At 44.2% G+C, this 16,850-nt stretch overlaps 1 protein-coding gene across 5 annotated transcripts in view; it reads right to left on the bottom strand.

The window, feature by feature from the left end:
- The window catches only part of tcf7 (transcription factor 7), a 220,318-nt gene that overhangs the window by 17,416 nt on the left and 186,052 nt on the right, over nt 1-16,850 (bottom strand). For 4 of the 5 annotated variants that reach the window (XM_085995692.1, XM_085995687.1, XM_085995689.1 and 1 more), the window contains 4 exons: nt 15,350-15,472; nt 7,831-7,993; nt 4,659-4,766; nt 825-873 (listed from right to left, as the gene is read on the bottom strand). In XM_085995692.1, the coding sequence (XP_085851818.1) occupies nt 825-873; nt 4,659-4,766; nt 7,831-7,993; nt 15,350-15,472 (443 nt within the window). Of the gene's footprint in view, nt 1-824; nt 874-4,448; nt 4,512-4,658; nt 4,767-7,830; nt 7,994-15,349; nt 15,473-16,850 lie in introns of all 5 variants that reach the window. The other variant, XM_085995690.1, reaches the window with a different exon arrangement.

Consider the following 16,850-nt stretch of genomic DNA (forward strand, 5'->3'; position numbering starts at 1 on the left):
TGGCTGTAACTGAGCCTACCTGATTCCCCTTCCATTATTGGATGTGCAATCCTCTTCACCCAGTTTTCCACTCTGCGCTCTGTCCAGGCGACACTTTACACCCAGGCAAAAAGACATAAACCAACCCCTCTGCCTCCTTTAAAAGCATCTAATGCCCTAGTTTAAATCGTATCATAAGTCAGCACTTCAGTTGATGATGTTACAATGTAGTGACAATCAATTCTCCCACTCGCTATCGTGCCCGGGCAGCCACTGCGGTTTATTCCTCCGCTGCATTTCCGGCTTATAGTTCAGCCCTCGCTAGAAGGATCACAGCAAAATCAAAACTTAAAAAAAGCTTGCAATGTTAACCATGGCATGTATTATATAAACCCTAAGTACTTCAGAGTTTGTTTCAAGGCTGTCACATAGGTAAGGGTTCATAATATCTGCAAATTGCTGAAATTCTGTTTGATGATTAATGATGTCATACAACCCTTCCCCTCCTTACTGTGTGTAACAGCCCTGTAGCACACTCCTAGCTATCTGCTTCATGTTGGTGTCTACATTTAAGCAAGTTGATTTTACGTCTACTGGGGTGCAATTGTGGAAAGCGTTGGTACATTGGTATGAAATTCTTCTAATGAAAGCATTAACTATTAGTAAAATGGTTGACTTGTTTGATAAAACAGAGGCCTGAGAAATGTCATTAATATATTGGCTTGCTAATATTGCATCGTGCAATTTCATCGCATAGATGTAGATGGCTTCACACTGTGATTGAATGAGATACACAATCATATGTGGACAATAAGCACAAGTTATGAGGTGAAAAATCTCCATACCTGGATCAGAGTCTTGCTGCTTGTCTCTTTTCCTCCTTTTCTTTTTACCCTGCAATATATAATTTACAAGATGTTCAAGTCTACCTACATTCTCAATGATAGCTGCTCTCAAATATTAAGCATTTCTAGTATTCTGGCCATTCCTAAAAAAATACTCAATATTTTTCTTGATGGTGAGACTCCCTCTTTGTAGGAGTGCTCCTCCAGGTCCGCAAGGAAAGTTGAGGCTTTCCTGACCTGGATTCCCCACCCCACCTCCCGCCAGTGAGACGCTCCTGGAACCCGGGTACGATAGACTCAGTAAGATGTGTGTCACTCTACCTGCCTCGGATACATAAAGCAAGAGGCGGGGCCTTCCAGCTGGGCCAAAGGGTTACAGTAGAGTAACAATATAAACAAAAAGTGTTGTGAATATTTAAAGAAAAAAAATAACAAGAAGATTCTTTATTTTAAGTGAAGCAAAATAATTAATCAAAGCACTAAAGAAAGCTGAGCGCTGAAATGTGATAAGTCCACAAATGTGGCCATGCTCTCAAGGAGGCACAGAGGGGTGAAAGGCCTTCTCACAGAGAGGAAGGGAAAATGAAAAGGCACATCACCCATGTCACTCTTGTACACTTCTTAGCTTCCAACTGAAAAGCCACAATAACGCGGGCTGCCTGTTCCTCTCCCCACCAGAAAATTGTGCAGATGATGAGGTGATGCTGTAAACATGAGAGGAACTTTAAAAAATATGCAAAATAAATAAAATATGTTTTTTTTAAAGAAAAGCTGACTGAGCAAGTGAGGACTATCTATACACAATATGGCCTTTTGGTATTTGGAGCTAACCTTTGAATTTATAACGTGAGCTCTTTGTGGTTTCTCCGAAGGCGGAACAACTCGTCACCACAGTGTGCTCTGTTAGTATGGGACCCACTGTACTTCCTTTCCGATATAAGGACCAGGAAACATGACCTAGATTCCAGTTTCTCATTCATGTCTCACTAGATGCCAGGGGCATTAGCACAAAGAATACATTGGGAACAAAATATCAGAAGCCTGAAAACATTTACAAAGAGGATGAAGAAATTCCCATCAGAGTGGGGGGTGGAAGGGGGAAGGAGGCAGGCTAGCTGCCAGTTTTGTACTCAACAAAAATAAACAAGTGATCTCAAGGCTGTCAGACCATCCCATATGAAAAAAATATGTAGCACATTACAGTGGAGAGAACTGTCAGTCAATTCAAACTAAAAGCAGATAACTTACAAATCCCATCGTTTTTCTACAGTATAGTCAAAAAAGTACAACATTGAGGATGGTTTTGTCTGACTGAATAGAAAATCCAGCCAGGTTTCCTGCATAAGATTTTCTTCCAGTGGTTGATTACAACAGGACTGTAAGTTTTCTGCTTTTGTTTCCTGTTATTGGAATTTTTTTACTCCCACAGATATGTGTGTTGGATTCTAGTGTTAGCCAACTCTGTTTGGAGACATATAAAGGATCAGATTATAGGATGGTAATTTTTAGGAATGAGATACTAAAACTGTAATCTCAAATTTGGGCTTCAGAAGATGAGTAGAAGGTTTGCTGTTACGATTTATGACTTCGTCTGAACCCCTCAAGATTATTCCTTTGCAATTGGTTTGAGGTATTGCCTATTCTAGTTTCTTTATTTTATTTTTCTTGTTAATATTTCCCCTTCCCTGCCTTCATTTCCTCAAGTCATAATTCCTTCATTGTCCGTTGCTCTCCCCTACCTCAGTCAAGTGGCCATTAATCATGTGTGAGCCTTGATGGTGAGTTTCAGCAGGCTAGTAAAGTGGGAGGGAAATGAAACCTGAGCCAGACCCTGTCCATACCCAACATCTGTACGCACACACACACGCACATATACACGTAAGTACGCACGCACACTTACACGCACAAATTTATATACTTAAGCATGCACGCACACATACACGCACGCACGTATACACGCATGCACGTGCATGCATACAGACGCACGCGCGCACACATGCATGTGCATGCGTGACACATACACACACCTCCAATAGGGGTCATTGGATAGCAATCAGGAGTGGGTTGCCATGGCTGATTTTATCCTCCCTAACCCAGGACTGCTGATAATTATTGTCGCAATCTGACTGCTATCAGCAAGTTGGACAGAGACTTTGGATCAAACTTACAGTCTTCCTGCCTAATTTCTTGTTTGTGTGACATTCTTTTTAATATGATTTATGTCATGGGTATGTGGTGCTGTCAGCATGCTCTGTGCCCTTGGTGCACGATGACTCTTACAGAAGATTATTCATGTTTTGTGATGAATAATTTTAGTAAGATTTACGATTACCTGGTAGCCTATACCAGGGTTTCAGTGTATATGTTGTGTAGAGAAATGTAATAGAATTGAGAGGTTTAGATGGCATCATAACTATGAGAAACCCTTAAAACTGACTCTGAAGCTTTACTGGAATCTTTGCTTTTATTTAGTTAGGCTGTGAGTGGAGAAAATTTCATTAGAGTTGCTGGCATAACCTTTACAGATAATCCTGACTACCACATACTACACATGTCAGTGACATACTAAGGGAATGGCCCTTCTTATGCTATAGTTTGTCTCAGAGCTGTTGAATGCCTTCTATGTGCTAAAATGACTCATAGTCTATTCTTGGAATTCTTCCCAGTAACCCTTTTCAGGTTCTCATAACTTTTTCCCTTTTTCCAGCCACTCCTAATCATATTATGGCTACATGTTGTATTTACAAGATAAATAAAGGTGACTTGCTACTTTGAACTAAACACCCTCCTTTAATCCTTATCACATCTTAGAAAGTGTTACAAACTTAACAAAACGTCATGAAAAGTTGCCAAAAAGCTTATGGATTTCACTGCCTTCTAGGGCGTATGGACCAGAAGGTCCCAGGCTGGATCTCTGGTCTTTGCTGACTTCAACCGAGCCAGCAAAAGGGTGCTGTGATTGAACTCAGTGTCCATTGCTGAAGGAGGGGGAAAAATTGGCCAGAGTTTCTGCTCCTGAAAGCTATCCAGTGACCTGGCTGGAAAATGTGCATGTGTGGATATTGGGTGAAAATAAAATTGGGTGAGATGCTCTCCTCAATTAAATAACCTGCCAAAACTCCCTATTTAGTTGCACACATGAAGAATGGCTACTTGGACAAGGTATTGAGAGGCTACTGGCATCTCTGGAATTGTTCTGTAGCATGAGTTAGCACTTCCAGGAAAGAAAGGGGAAAAAAACTGGAAAAAAATACTGATTATAGATAATGATCTGCCTTTTGAACTACCTGCAAATCATAGCAGTGCAAGGCGGGAACAATGCAGGGCACGGAGTCAGCTGTGAATCTGTAGAACAGAATGTGCCCTGAATTTATAGAATGCAGAGCCAGCTAAGAATCTACACCCAGTCTAGGGTCAGCAATCTGAATACTGTGCCTACTGGTGAGGCCACTACAAGTAGCTTCAGTGCCTTTAAGGTAGGAGATGAAAAATCAGCCAGTTTTACACTTCTAATTGTTAGTTAGTTGACCCTTGGTTAGAAAGTGTATATGGGTGAAGAGAGGATCAAGCTTAGAAATGATGCCCTCTCCATGGTTAAATAACCTGCTGAACTCGCTGACTTGCCTCACGTGAAGAATAGCCACTTGGTAAGGCACTGAGGGCTCCCGGCACCCATGGGGTCACCACCTTCAGAGGAGGAGAAAAGGGGAGAAAATTGGGGAAAATGTAGATGGTGCTGTATATTCCAGAAAATTCCATTGTCCAGTCTGATTAGAATCAGCTGCTTTCTGCTACTAAATATTGATAATAATTGATTTTAAAAAATCAACTTACATAGTTATCTCTGGCAGACCAGCCTGGATAAAGCTGCATGTGTAGTTGTCGCTCTTTCCTTGCCAATTCATAGTACTTTGCCTGTTCTTCACGGGAAAGAGCATGCCACTATGCAGATAAAAATACAAGAATGCAGGGTTTAGGAAACTGTTACATTTACATTGAAGAGCCATTGTCTTATGTATAAAGTGTTTCCCATGCTGTCAACATGGCATCGGCATGATAACTCAGAAAATTTGCATGGAAAAGCTTGGACGGTATGTGGCCACATTGGAATTCCCTCCCCCTCCCTATTCTCCTGACTTCTCATGGTGGCATTCATGGTCTAGGTAGTTTTCAGCTGCTCCAGGAAATGAGCTGTCTCCAAAGGTTGTCAGAGATGATATGCTAAGCCCCCCTATTAATTAAGATCATTCCACGGAAAATGTAATGACTTCTCAGAGGGTACACGTAAATGTTGATTTGAACACTCAACCAAGCTTCTATTGATCTCAAGTAGGAAAGCAGAACAGAATAAGCATCTTAATTTCAGCTCCTCACTTAGTACTCTCTATCCTTTGAAGTCTGACATGAGCAACATGTCTGAATTCTGAGAAACAGCAGCTAATTATGAAGTCTTCATTCAGGATTCTGCTTCATTCAGGACTGCAGAATGCTTCTAAAAACTTAACCAATTTGACACATTAATTGCTCCTGCTAGAACATCCCCAATGACTTAGAATGTAAGTGCCCCATGTGAGATTGAGCCATACAGACCAGAAATGTCTTAGTTTCAATTTCTGATTTGTGCTGAGTTAGTTAATCTCAATAGGGGGTTGTGTTGGGGGGGGGGGGGTGTTACAATTGGTGTCAGTCACCTTGCGTTCTTGCTCCTCACTATGATCTATTGACTCCTGTTGAAATGCAGAAGCTGATCCCATATCTGCAGATGATGTCACCAAGCGGCTGCATGGAGATTTGGCTACGATCAGATAGGTAAGAGTGAACCATGTGAGGACAGTCTCACTGAAATGGACAATGAAGGAGACGCTTTGGAGGAGGATAGTGTAGCCAACACCATCAAAGACTGCAGAAAGGTCAAGAAGGCCAAGGAGGGATAATGCACCACAGTCACAGAAACTGACGAGGTCATTTGTGACTTTGGTTAGGGCCATTTCAGGACTGTGGGGGCGGTGGCAGCAGCAACAGCAACAACTTGAATTTAATTCATGTTTTTAACGTAGAACAACGTTTCAACAGGGCTGCGCAGCAGCATAATCAAACCAAAATAGCCGCCACAACAAAGAAGGAGATATTAAGAAGGGCTTGGCCACAAAGTGGGGTTTAAGGAGGGCATATATGGGGAGATGGAGGGGTTCAGGGAGGAAATTTCAGACTTTCATGAGGCCTAGATGGCTGAAAGGGACAAAGGGAAAGGGATACACAAAAGTTTTGAGTCAGAGGATTGAGAGTTCAAAGGGAAGTTGTAGAGTTGGAAGAGGTTACAGAGATAGGGAGGGACGAAGCAATGAAGGGACTTAAATACAAAAAGCCAGAAACCTGATTAGAAAGATTCAAACATGGAGTTGCAGGAAAGATGGGCACAGATTTGGGAACCGGCAACACATTCAAGGACTTTGGACATGAAAAGAGAGCTAGAGATGGGATGGTCGTTTGCAAGGACAGAGGAATTAAGCGTGGGTATTTTGAGGAGGGGTGCGATGGTGGAGGGGAACACTATCCGAGAAGAGACAAAACCATTTACACGGTCAACCAGCATGGAGGCCAAGAAGGGGAGTTAGATGGTCAGTAGTTTAGTGGGAATGAGGTCATAGGAGCAAGAGGTGTGTCTCATGGACAACATGAGCATGTAGAAAGAAGGTAGAGAGAAACTAGAGAAAGATGCTGGTTCAGGGCTAAGGCAGGTGGGAGCCTGGGGGAGGGGTTGGCTTGGTAGACAAGGGGAAGGGGGGAAGTCTCACTCTTAGGCCCCGATTTTAACTGCCCCCATCTGGTGGAAACTGGGTCGGGGGGTGGGGGGTCGGTGCAGTTAAAATAAGGCGAGTCACCTTCCCCATTTTGATTCCACTACCTTCCCGCCTGGTGCTGATATTAATCTGCTCTTCTGAGCAAGTGAACATGAAGGAAGGCCATCAGGACCTGATCTGCAATTTTAGTTGAAGGCCTGAGCGGGGGAGCAGTGTTAGCTTCCTTGTCAGGCAAACCTATCGGGAGATGGATTCCTGGGCCAGAAGAGGCCTAAAAGGTAAGGTTAAAAGTTTTATTTTAGGCTTCCTTGTGGGCCAGGAGGAGCAGAAGTGGTTCTCCAGTCCTCATAAGGAAGCCTTGGGCCTTCCTTACACAGGGCTATCCCCCCCCACCAGCCGATCGTCGCCAGAATCTTCCCCCTCCCCGATCCCTGCCATAGCCTTCTCTCTGTCCCAATCCTGCCTAGACTCTTGTCCCCCCTCCCGATCCCTGTTGACAGCCTTCCTGCCCTCTCCCGATCTTTCCACAGCGGTCCCTAGCTGCGGCCTCCTGCTGCCAGATGCCCACTCCTGCCCGCCAGTCAGGTAGTCAATCTGGCCGGGTATCCAGCGGAACTCTGCAGAGTTTTATTTAAATAATAATGTCCACGTCCCTGGCCTTGCTGGGTTAATCGCCCGCTACCAGGCTCCCCCCACATCCTTCTCACCACCCCCCCCCACCCTGTAAAAATCAAGGCCTCAGTATCAAAGAAGTCCATGAGCTCTTCACACTTGTTGTTGGATGTAAGGATAGAGAGAGCAGGGGAGAGGGGATTAAGGAGCTGGAGAAAAGAAGCAAGGGATTATCTTTGATCTCCTGGATGATCATGGCAGAGGAGAGTGAGGCTCAATAGCACTTCCTGTGGTCCAGCCAGATCTGGTGATGGATGCCTAAAGCAGTTGTATACCAGATACGCTTATATCTGCGTCCCTTTGACTTGAAGGAGTAAAAATGCGATTGGCTTTATGACTCTTGAATGTGTAGCACAGCAAAACTCAACTGTCTATGTTCAACCTGGATGAAGAATGACATCTGGCTGAGGTTCCTAAGGACTGCTGGCACCCTGGAGGTGTACTTGTACATGAATTACTCTCTTCGGGTGAGGAATGATAAGGATCAGATGTTCATTTATTTATGGCTGACGGTGATATATATTTTCACTTACTCTTCTACCCAAGATTTGATTGATGGCTGCGCTCTCTTTCAGAGTGCACTCAGCTACGACCTTCGCCCTCATTTCTTTCATGTAAAGCATAAATGCATTGAGGGGTTTTTTGATAGTAGGCTTTTTACTCTCTTTTTCCCTTTTTGGTTCAGGATTAGGTTTCCTAAAGGACAAAAAAAGTACATAGTTTGAGAATAAATTGAAATAACAAAATGTCAGAATTGTTCAGTGATAGGCACAAGGTGATGCAGTGGAACAGAACATTGTCCTTTCATTTCTGAGAAATTAGGTTTGAATCAATCCTAGATGGACAGGATAGAAATTTCCCTTTCTCACTTTCAGTTCTTGTTTGAGCATCTGAATTGAAATGAGTCTGGTGGATAGGCTAAACCCAGGTGTTGTGGACAATCCATCAGATACTGCCCCATATTCAGTATGACCAAGCTGTTAAACTCATTCTGAGAAGATTCAAGAATAAGAGCATATGAATCAATGGTCCCATTTAGACCAACGATAATGGGCCAGAAATTCGGGTCCCCACGGGTGAGTACGTGCTGGGTATTCACGCGTAGGGCCAACAAAAGTGCCGGTTCCGTGCATGCACTGCGCATGCACGGGAAACCGGAACTTCCGTTCCCTTCAAGGAAGAGGTTCACATGTCGAACGCATGCGCCGGAGAGGCAGCGCGTACGCCCGGAACTTCCGTTTTTTTTACAGGTTTCTCCGGGAGGGTAAGTCTCCAGCAGCTACGCTTTTAAAAAGCAGTCGCAAGGCCTGCTTTTAACAAGGTAAGTGGTGAATTAAGTAATATTAAAACATTTTTCCACAGGTTTATTATTTCTAAATACTTCAAAGAAAGGTAAGTTTATTTTTAGCCCCATTAAAAACTGTAATAAATTTTTTCAAAAATTAAAATTATTGTTTAAAATAGTTATTTTATGTAATTTATAGTTATTTTAAAAATGTGATTTAAAAAAAAAATTATTTGAAGTTTTAGTTATGTTTTGGGGCCGATCTCTAATTCATAGATTTGACAGGCCTTCCTGTCAAATCTATGAATAGAGATTCCCTGCTACGATTGGCTCTCCATGGCCCACGGGATCCCAGGGGACACTTCGAACTAACTGCGCCCCTGGGATACGCAAGCACTGCGCACCGGCAGTTGGAGGAGGCCCAGGATCGGAATCCCACGTGGGCCCACAGCACAACGGCCAGCACGCTAGGTAAGGGCAGGTCGGGGGCTTGCACCCGCGGGAAGTGTCCGACCCGAATTTCTGGCCCAATCTACTGAATAAATCGACAAATACAGCAGGAGATTCTTGACTATCAGGGATACAGGCACAGGACAGTACTTAAGGGTATTCTGATATTTAATTCTTTCTAACCTAACAGAAAATGTTAAACTACATATATGGGCTGTATGTTTGAAAAAACATTGGGCTAAAAATTGAGTAGCGCCCCAATTGGGGTGCTAACTTCGCTGGGGTGCTAAGAAAAATTAGCACCCCGCGCCAGAAATTGAGTGGTTGCGCCCCAAGAGGGAAGCGGGGCGCTAATGGAAGTGCCCCGCATCCCTCTTGGGGCGCTGTGAGTCAATATTGCGGCGTTATGTGCCACAGTGCCACACGCTGCGGCACGTCGCGCCGCGGTATTGCAGGCCTTCCTCCCCTTCTTAAAGGGGAGGGGCCTTGTGCAGCGCGACCTGGGCCCAGCTGGGCCACCGGGGATCGGGAGTGCAGGCAAAAGAGCCCGGCACTCAAGAGAAGTGCCGGGCTCTTGGAGCGCAGCCAGCACTCCGCGGGGGGCGGGGGGGGGCATTTCAGGAGGTCTGGGATGGTAGCGCAGGCAGGTGTTGGCAGGCGGCCAGCAACAAAAATGGCCGCCCCACACCTCGCCTTTAAATTGCGCCTCCCCAGCTGCAGGTACGACCTCTGACCCCGTCGGACATAGCGTCCGGCGCTAAGTCAGGGGGCGTCCCGAAGATCGTGGCCGGGGCGTCAGCGGGGCACTACGCACACCAATGATGTCATCGCCAGCGGCGCAGTGCCGCAGGGCGCTACCGGTTAGCACCACCACTAACCTCCAGCTGAATTTTGCGGGAGGCGTGGACAGTGCCGCGTCCGGGCGCTAGTTGGTTTGCGTCCCGTTAGCGCCCTCTTAAGGCGCTAATGGGAGGCGCAACCAACTGAATTTTCCCCCCATTTTGTTTTATAATTGCAATGAGGCCATGTAACATTCCTAAGGGGTGTAAAGAGTGCTCTACTAGGCTTGTAAACAAGGCGATGTAACACCATGACTGATGACTATGATGAAAGCAGAGTTTCCATTGTGTGTCAAATAGGGAAAACTTCTGTACTTTCTGACATGCAAGGGTAGATTTTAACTCGGGTACGAAAGGCCAGAAGAAACCATCAAACTTCCCACCTGGGAGTCTGTGGGAGCCCTGGCCTATTTTAAGGGCTGGGCCACATTAACATTCCACCGGTCAGCTGCCCACCTGAAATGGGCATAAAGAGGCAGCTGTCTTGCTGCTGGCAGACGAAGATCGGGCGCTCCAGATAACTCAGATATGTCATGATGGTTAGGCAGGCTTTTGCAGGTGGAAAAGGGGAGCCTGGGGTGGCAGAATCCCAGACGTGTCCTGTGAGGCCCGGAGGAGTGGTGATCGGGAGCATGGTGTTCCCCCTGGCCAACAGGCTGTTAAAATTGCCTCGGGGTCCTATTCAAGCGATAGGATCCTGACTAGCATAACTGCCTCAGATGGACGCCTCAACTACCCATCCACCACCTTAAACATTCACTCTCTCCACCACCGGCGCACCGTGGCTGCAGTGTGTACCATCTACAAGATGCACTGCAGCAACTCGTCAAGGCTTCTTCGGCAGCACCTCCCAAACCCGCGACCACTTCCACCTAGAAGGACAAGGGCAGCAGGCGCCTGGGAACACCACCCCTCCAAGTCACACACCATCCTGACTTAGAAGTATTATCGCCGTTCCTTCATCGTCACTGGGTCAAAATCCTGTAACTCCCTACCTAACAGCACTGTGGGAGTACCTTCACCACTTGGACTGCAGCGGTTCAAGAAAGCGGCTCACCACCACCTTCTCAAGGGCAATTAGGGATGGGCGATAAATGCTGGCCTTGCCAGCGACGCCCACATCCCATAAACAAATTTTAAAAAATTAAAACCGTTATGGGGCAGTATTGGAGTGGGAAAAAGAGCTGCTCAATTTTAATTCTCATTCCGGCTGGTTTCCGCTGGGCAGAGGGAGTTAAAATCCCTTCTACAGTTGCTGAAGGTAAGCATGCAGGTGCAGCAGGCGGTTAAGAAGGCAAATGGTATGTTGGCCTTCATAGCGAGAGGATTCGAGTACAGGAGCAAGGATGTCTTGCTGCAGTTGTACAGGGCCTTGATGAGACCACACCTTGAGTATTGTGTGCAGTTTTGGTCACCTTATCTGAGGAAGGATGTTCTTGCCATGGAGGGAGTGCAGCGAAGATTCACCAGGCTGATACCTGGGATGGCAGGAATGACGTATGAGGAGAGATTGAGTTGATTAGGCTTATATTCGCTAGAGTTTAGAAGAATGAGAGAGGATCTCATTGAAACTTATAAAATTCTAACAGGACTAGACAGACTAGATGCAGGAAGGATGTACCCGATGGCGGGGGAGTCCAGAACCAGGGGTCACAGTCTAAGGATAAGGGGTAAGCCATTTAGGACAGAGGTGAGGAGGAATTTCTTCACCCAGAGAGTGGTGAATCTGTGGAATTCTCTACCACAGAAGGCAGTTGAGGCCAATTCATTAAATATATTCAAGAATGAGTTAGATATATTTCTTAAGGCTAAAGGGATCAAGGGATATGGGGAGAAAGTAGGGACAGGGCACTGAATTTGGATGATCAGCCATGATCGCATTGAATGGCGGAGCAGGCTCGAGGGGCCGAATGGCCTACTCCTGCTCCTATCTTCTATGTTTCTATGTTTCTACAGTTTTGAAATAAACTGGAAGCTATCCTTCACCAAGAAACATCAAACTGGAGACCAGAGCCAGGTTTTAGAGACAAGGCCAGGTTGTTGGCTCTGTAAATTAGTCAAGATACAGAGGCTTTGTTCTAGGTGCTAATCAAATTATACATGGTCAAAGATAGTGCAAAACCTGATGAGCTGGGAATGTCTGTTTGTCAATCATTTTCTACATAGTAAACTCCTTTGTCTTTTTGAATTTGATTGATTAAGAGCTCTTTATATGCTGGATTATATGATGGAGACGTCTTTCAGCATCATTAGTTCAGTGTAAAGTAAAGTCTGTGAGGTCAAAGTAGGAATCACGTCACTCACACATGACATTGCATCAGAAAGCCTACAAAAGTGTGTTTAATCCAAAAGTCTCGCAGATTGCTGGACTATGTAAGAAATGCATTCTGAAGAAGCATAATTTTCCCTTTTATGGGTTGATTCTATCTTTATTGTTTCTAAGTATTTCTAATTTCAGTAACTTACTGGGAATGATTTTCTTGCTCCTGCGCTTGGCTCTAGGGATCACCTGAGAGAAGCACATGGAAAATCAGGGAATGAGGATCACATGCCTGTGAGGGAGCCTACCTAATTTTCCATCCATTAAATGGATCAAAAATTGTGCGGGCTTCCTTACAGGTGCGTAATCCTCTCTGCTTGATTTTCTTCTAAGTGTTATACCCAGACGATCCCATACAACCAGGCACAGTAACAGGGAAATCTGCCCAGCTATGCCCATCTGTATTATCTAGTAAATAATTCCAGTTTAGACTAAAATTAATGATCTGGCAATGTGATATTTATCATTCTTCAGAGAAAACAGGAGAACACGGTAAGCATCCGACATAATCTCCTACATAATCATAGATTAGTCCACTTATCAAAACCCCCTTTCTGTGGGAAGCATTCAATGAAAGTCTTAGGAGAAAGCCTGAACTGTAACAATGACCTTATTGCATAGATGATCGCATCTGCTGCTATAATTTAAAAAAAAATTGTAAAGCAGCATTAAAAAAGTTTATGCTATTGTTGGCACATGATCTGCTATGGTTCAAATACAGCAGTGGCCAATGTGGCTCCATTTGAAGGAAGTTTATGGAGCAAGCTATTCTCGGGAATATGGCGAAAATAGACCCCATAAATGGTGGAGAAGGTGGACTTCATTACCAGACCACAGCTACTATTTTCCTTGATTAACTGCACATTAATACCTGGATATTTAAAGATGGAGAATGTAGCTTAATTCTAGTCATAAAGGAATATTGTCTGTTTAATGTGTTGCATCTGTTAGTAACTTCTATCCCAAATTGGAGTCTGATTCATACAGTGCCAAATATAACATAGCTCTTTAATTACGTAATTTATAAGCACCAGTTGCTTTAGCATTCCATATAGCCAAGAGGATAATTATTTCCAGGTTCACACTTTCCTGTGACTCTAAATTAAATCAAAATCATCCTTATCTTCTGTCTGTCCTTATGAAGCACATCAGCACTGTGAATCAGTTTCCTTATACATACATAATTTAAATATACAATTTCCTTAAGTGTATATTTTAAAGCCTTATTCTCCCTCCCTCTGAAAAAGTATGTGTTACCCATAGAAATTCAGTCTGCTGAGTTCCCTTGATCCCCTACTGAATAGAATTACCACCCATTACAGAGCCATACAAGCCAGGAGATCTTCCATTTGATCCCTGGTCTGTGCTGAGTTAGCTGATTTAAGCCTAGCTGGCAGTGAGAGGTGCTACAACTGGCCTCAATGTCGCCAAGCTAAGAAGGGAAAAATCATGGTTCCCTCTCTTCATCACTATCCAGTGCCCCGGCTGGAAGTGTCGGTGTGTGGTCATCAGATGACGAAAAGATGGGCCTCCAAAGTCAAAACTTTTGCTGGTGCTGTTCACTAGGTTCATGTGTGAGTAAATGGCTGCTTAGGCAAGGCACTGGAGAGTTGCCATCACCTACGGAACCAGATCTCAGCATGAGTCACCGCCTACAAAAGAGGAGGGGAGAAAACTGAAGAAAAGGCATTCAGTCTGAATAGCATCATTTACTTTTTGTGTATCCATAAATTTTAAAGGGGCGGTGTTGTCATGAAAAAGTGTACAGCAACCATGTTTTTGTTTGTATAAGGAGAAGAACTAGAAGAACTTTGTGTCATTTATGCCACTTTAATGTTCTTTGCAAGTGACACAGCAATGCGCTTGGACATGAATTAAAATCAAATCAAAATCAAATCAACTTTATTGTCATTGTTAGTGCACAAGTGCAGTACAACGAAATGTAGGCTTGCGGCTCCCGAGAGTGTACATTTGGATTAAGACATTTAAACATTCAACATACAGTTGGCTTGTAGTATATTAACATAAACATAACCATAATAAAGTGCATTGGCAGATGTGCAGGCTTTAGAGTTTATTTGTAGAGTTCAGTAGGATGACAGCCCTAGGAAAGAAGCTGTTCCTAAATTTGGTCGTACGGGTGCGAATGCATCTGTAGCGTCTCCCAGATGGCAGGAGGGCGAACAGACTGTGGCTGGGGTGGGTAGGGTCTTTGATGATGGACCGTGACCTCCGTAGACAGCGTTTCTGGCATATGTGCTCTATGGTCGGTAGCCGGGTGCCGGTAATGCGTTGGGCAGTTTTGACTACCCGCTGCAGGGCTTTCCGGTCATAGTAGCTACAGCTACCATACCATACTGTGATACAGTTTGTCAGGGTGCTCTCTATAGTGCAGCGGTAAAAGTTGGAGAGGATCAGGGGTGACAGGTTACATCCCTTCAGCCTCCTTAGGAAATATAGGTGCTGCTGGGCCTTCTTCACCAGAGAGGAGGTGTTGAGGGACCAGGAGAGCTCTTCTGTGATGTGGACTCCGAGGAACTTAAAGCTGTCCACCCTTTCCACCACAACCCCATTGATGTGGATGGGGGTGTGACTTATCTCATTGCATCATGTTTGTAAATAAATGAAAAAGAATTTTTAAGAAGGTGGCGGTCTTTTTAAAAGATCACAGAATGTTTATTTATAAAATACAACAGTGTGAGTAAGAACATTGAGATAATAATGTGGTCTCCTACTGTTGTTACAAGATAGTCTAGCCAACCTAGCCCCTAAAAAAGCCAATATTTGGAGAATATCACCTATTTCTTGCCATCTTGGATAGTTGGCTAGTGGACTTGGTCTTATGGAACAGAGCAAAGATAGCCAATGGGAAGCTTAGGTCACTTGCCCAATTTTTTCTCTTTCTTACTATAGAACACAGAGATCTGTGGTTGTTTTAGTAAAAGGTGCCTTTCATTCCTTTTCTGATACACACCATTAAATCACCTGCAAGTTGCTTCATGGGGATGTAACTATAGTTCTAATAAGGCAGATGTCAGATAATTTTCATGTTTTATAAAAGCTAATACTAAATACCCAGTGTGGGGTAAATGTTTGGGATCATTGTTTTTCAACTATGCACGCGTAAACAGTACTAGACTTTTAGCCTCTTTACTTACATGCATCTGACCCCGCTGTCATACTGATTCATGTCGGGTTTGCCTGAAGCGCTCACAATGGCAGGATGGGGAATCCCTGTAGAGTGCATGCCTGGAGGGCCCAGCACCAGAGGATGGGAAAACCTGCAAACAAGCAGTACACAGTAGTTATGTTGGTGTTATATCTTCCACAGTGACTTGTGCAGCTCAAATTGTCAGAATTGTCTTTTAAATTGTTATTGGGTGTATGTGGATAGAACTGGGACACATGGCCAATGAATTACAGTTCCCAAACTTTTGTCGATTAAATAAGGCTAAAGTGGATTATCACTTCAAAAATAATATGGCTCAGCGAGTCAATACTGGGCTATCCTAGGTTCAGTTCATGGCCTGTGCTGGGCTAACTGATTACAACGGAAAAAAAAATATCAGCCCCTCTTGCTCCCAATTGCTATCAGGTGATTCCTGCTGGAAGGTGAAGCATTTTGGAGATTAGGCAAGGTCAGGATCAGGGTGGGATTTGATGCCCCCACACTTGAATAGCCTTCCAACACTCATGCCTGGACTCAAACATGAAGAATGGCCACTTGGGTGAGGTTGGTGCCCGTGGAGCTGTAGCCCAGCATGAGTCAGTGACTTTAGGTGAGGAGGGGAGAAACAGAAAAAAATTCAGGAAAGCAAATTAGGGTAGAAATTGTGAGGCTTTGTTACTGGTGCAGATCTTTGATAAACATGGGTCAAAGGTAGGAGCACAGCATTGTAATCCCGATTCTGCATCCTACATTCATGTCTCATGAGGCTTTGGGGAAGAAATTTGTTTTGGGCGGTAGTGCAAAATGGGCATGGACCGCCCGTTATAATCCTCCGCCCCGCCCCCCATTGGCTTCAATAGAACTGAATATCGAGTGAGGTGTATAACACATGGCTGATGCAATACCGTCGATTTTGTGCTATGGCCAAGATGAATTTCTACCTCTTTGTACCAACAGCAGAGCCTCACAATTTATGCCTTAATATATCTTCTTCATACACAAATATCTTGTGCATGTAATCACACAAATTTTGGTTTAGATCTGTCCCATTGAGAAGGGTGGTCTAACCAGGGTCGCTTCATGTAGTAACACAGAGTGGCTATCACAGTCTCAGCACTGGTGCCAATATAAACTGGCATGTCGGACATAGTTAATTCCAATTGACTTCAGAAATGAAAGTCAGTGGTGGGCAGATATCACTGCCTCACTGCCACACACACATATTCCACAGAGAATGAATGGAATCTTCGTCTTTTCCACAAAGACTTTATAATTGTTAGGCTTACACCTTAAGTCATAATCTTAAGAATCACGGACAAAAATGGATACACCTTAGAAAAATAAAAGCAACAAGGACAATTACAGTGAACCCTGGTGGAAAATTGGATAATAATTAAGTAAACAGAGAGGTGTCCCATTCCATGATAATTATATGAAAAATGAAAACAATTTTGGTCCAGTTATACTTGAGAATCAAAGGCAACTCTTAG

The sequence above is a fragment of the Somniosus microcephalus genome, chromosome 8 (assembly GCF_052327205.1).
Source record: "Somniosus microcephalus isolate GS21.2 chromosome 8, FLI_Smic_1.0, whole genome shotgun sequence".
NCBI lineage: Eukaryota > Metazoa > Chordata > Chondrichthyes > Squaliformes > Somniosidae > Somniosus > Somniosus microcephalus.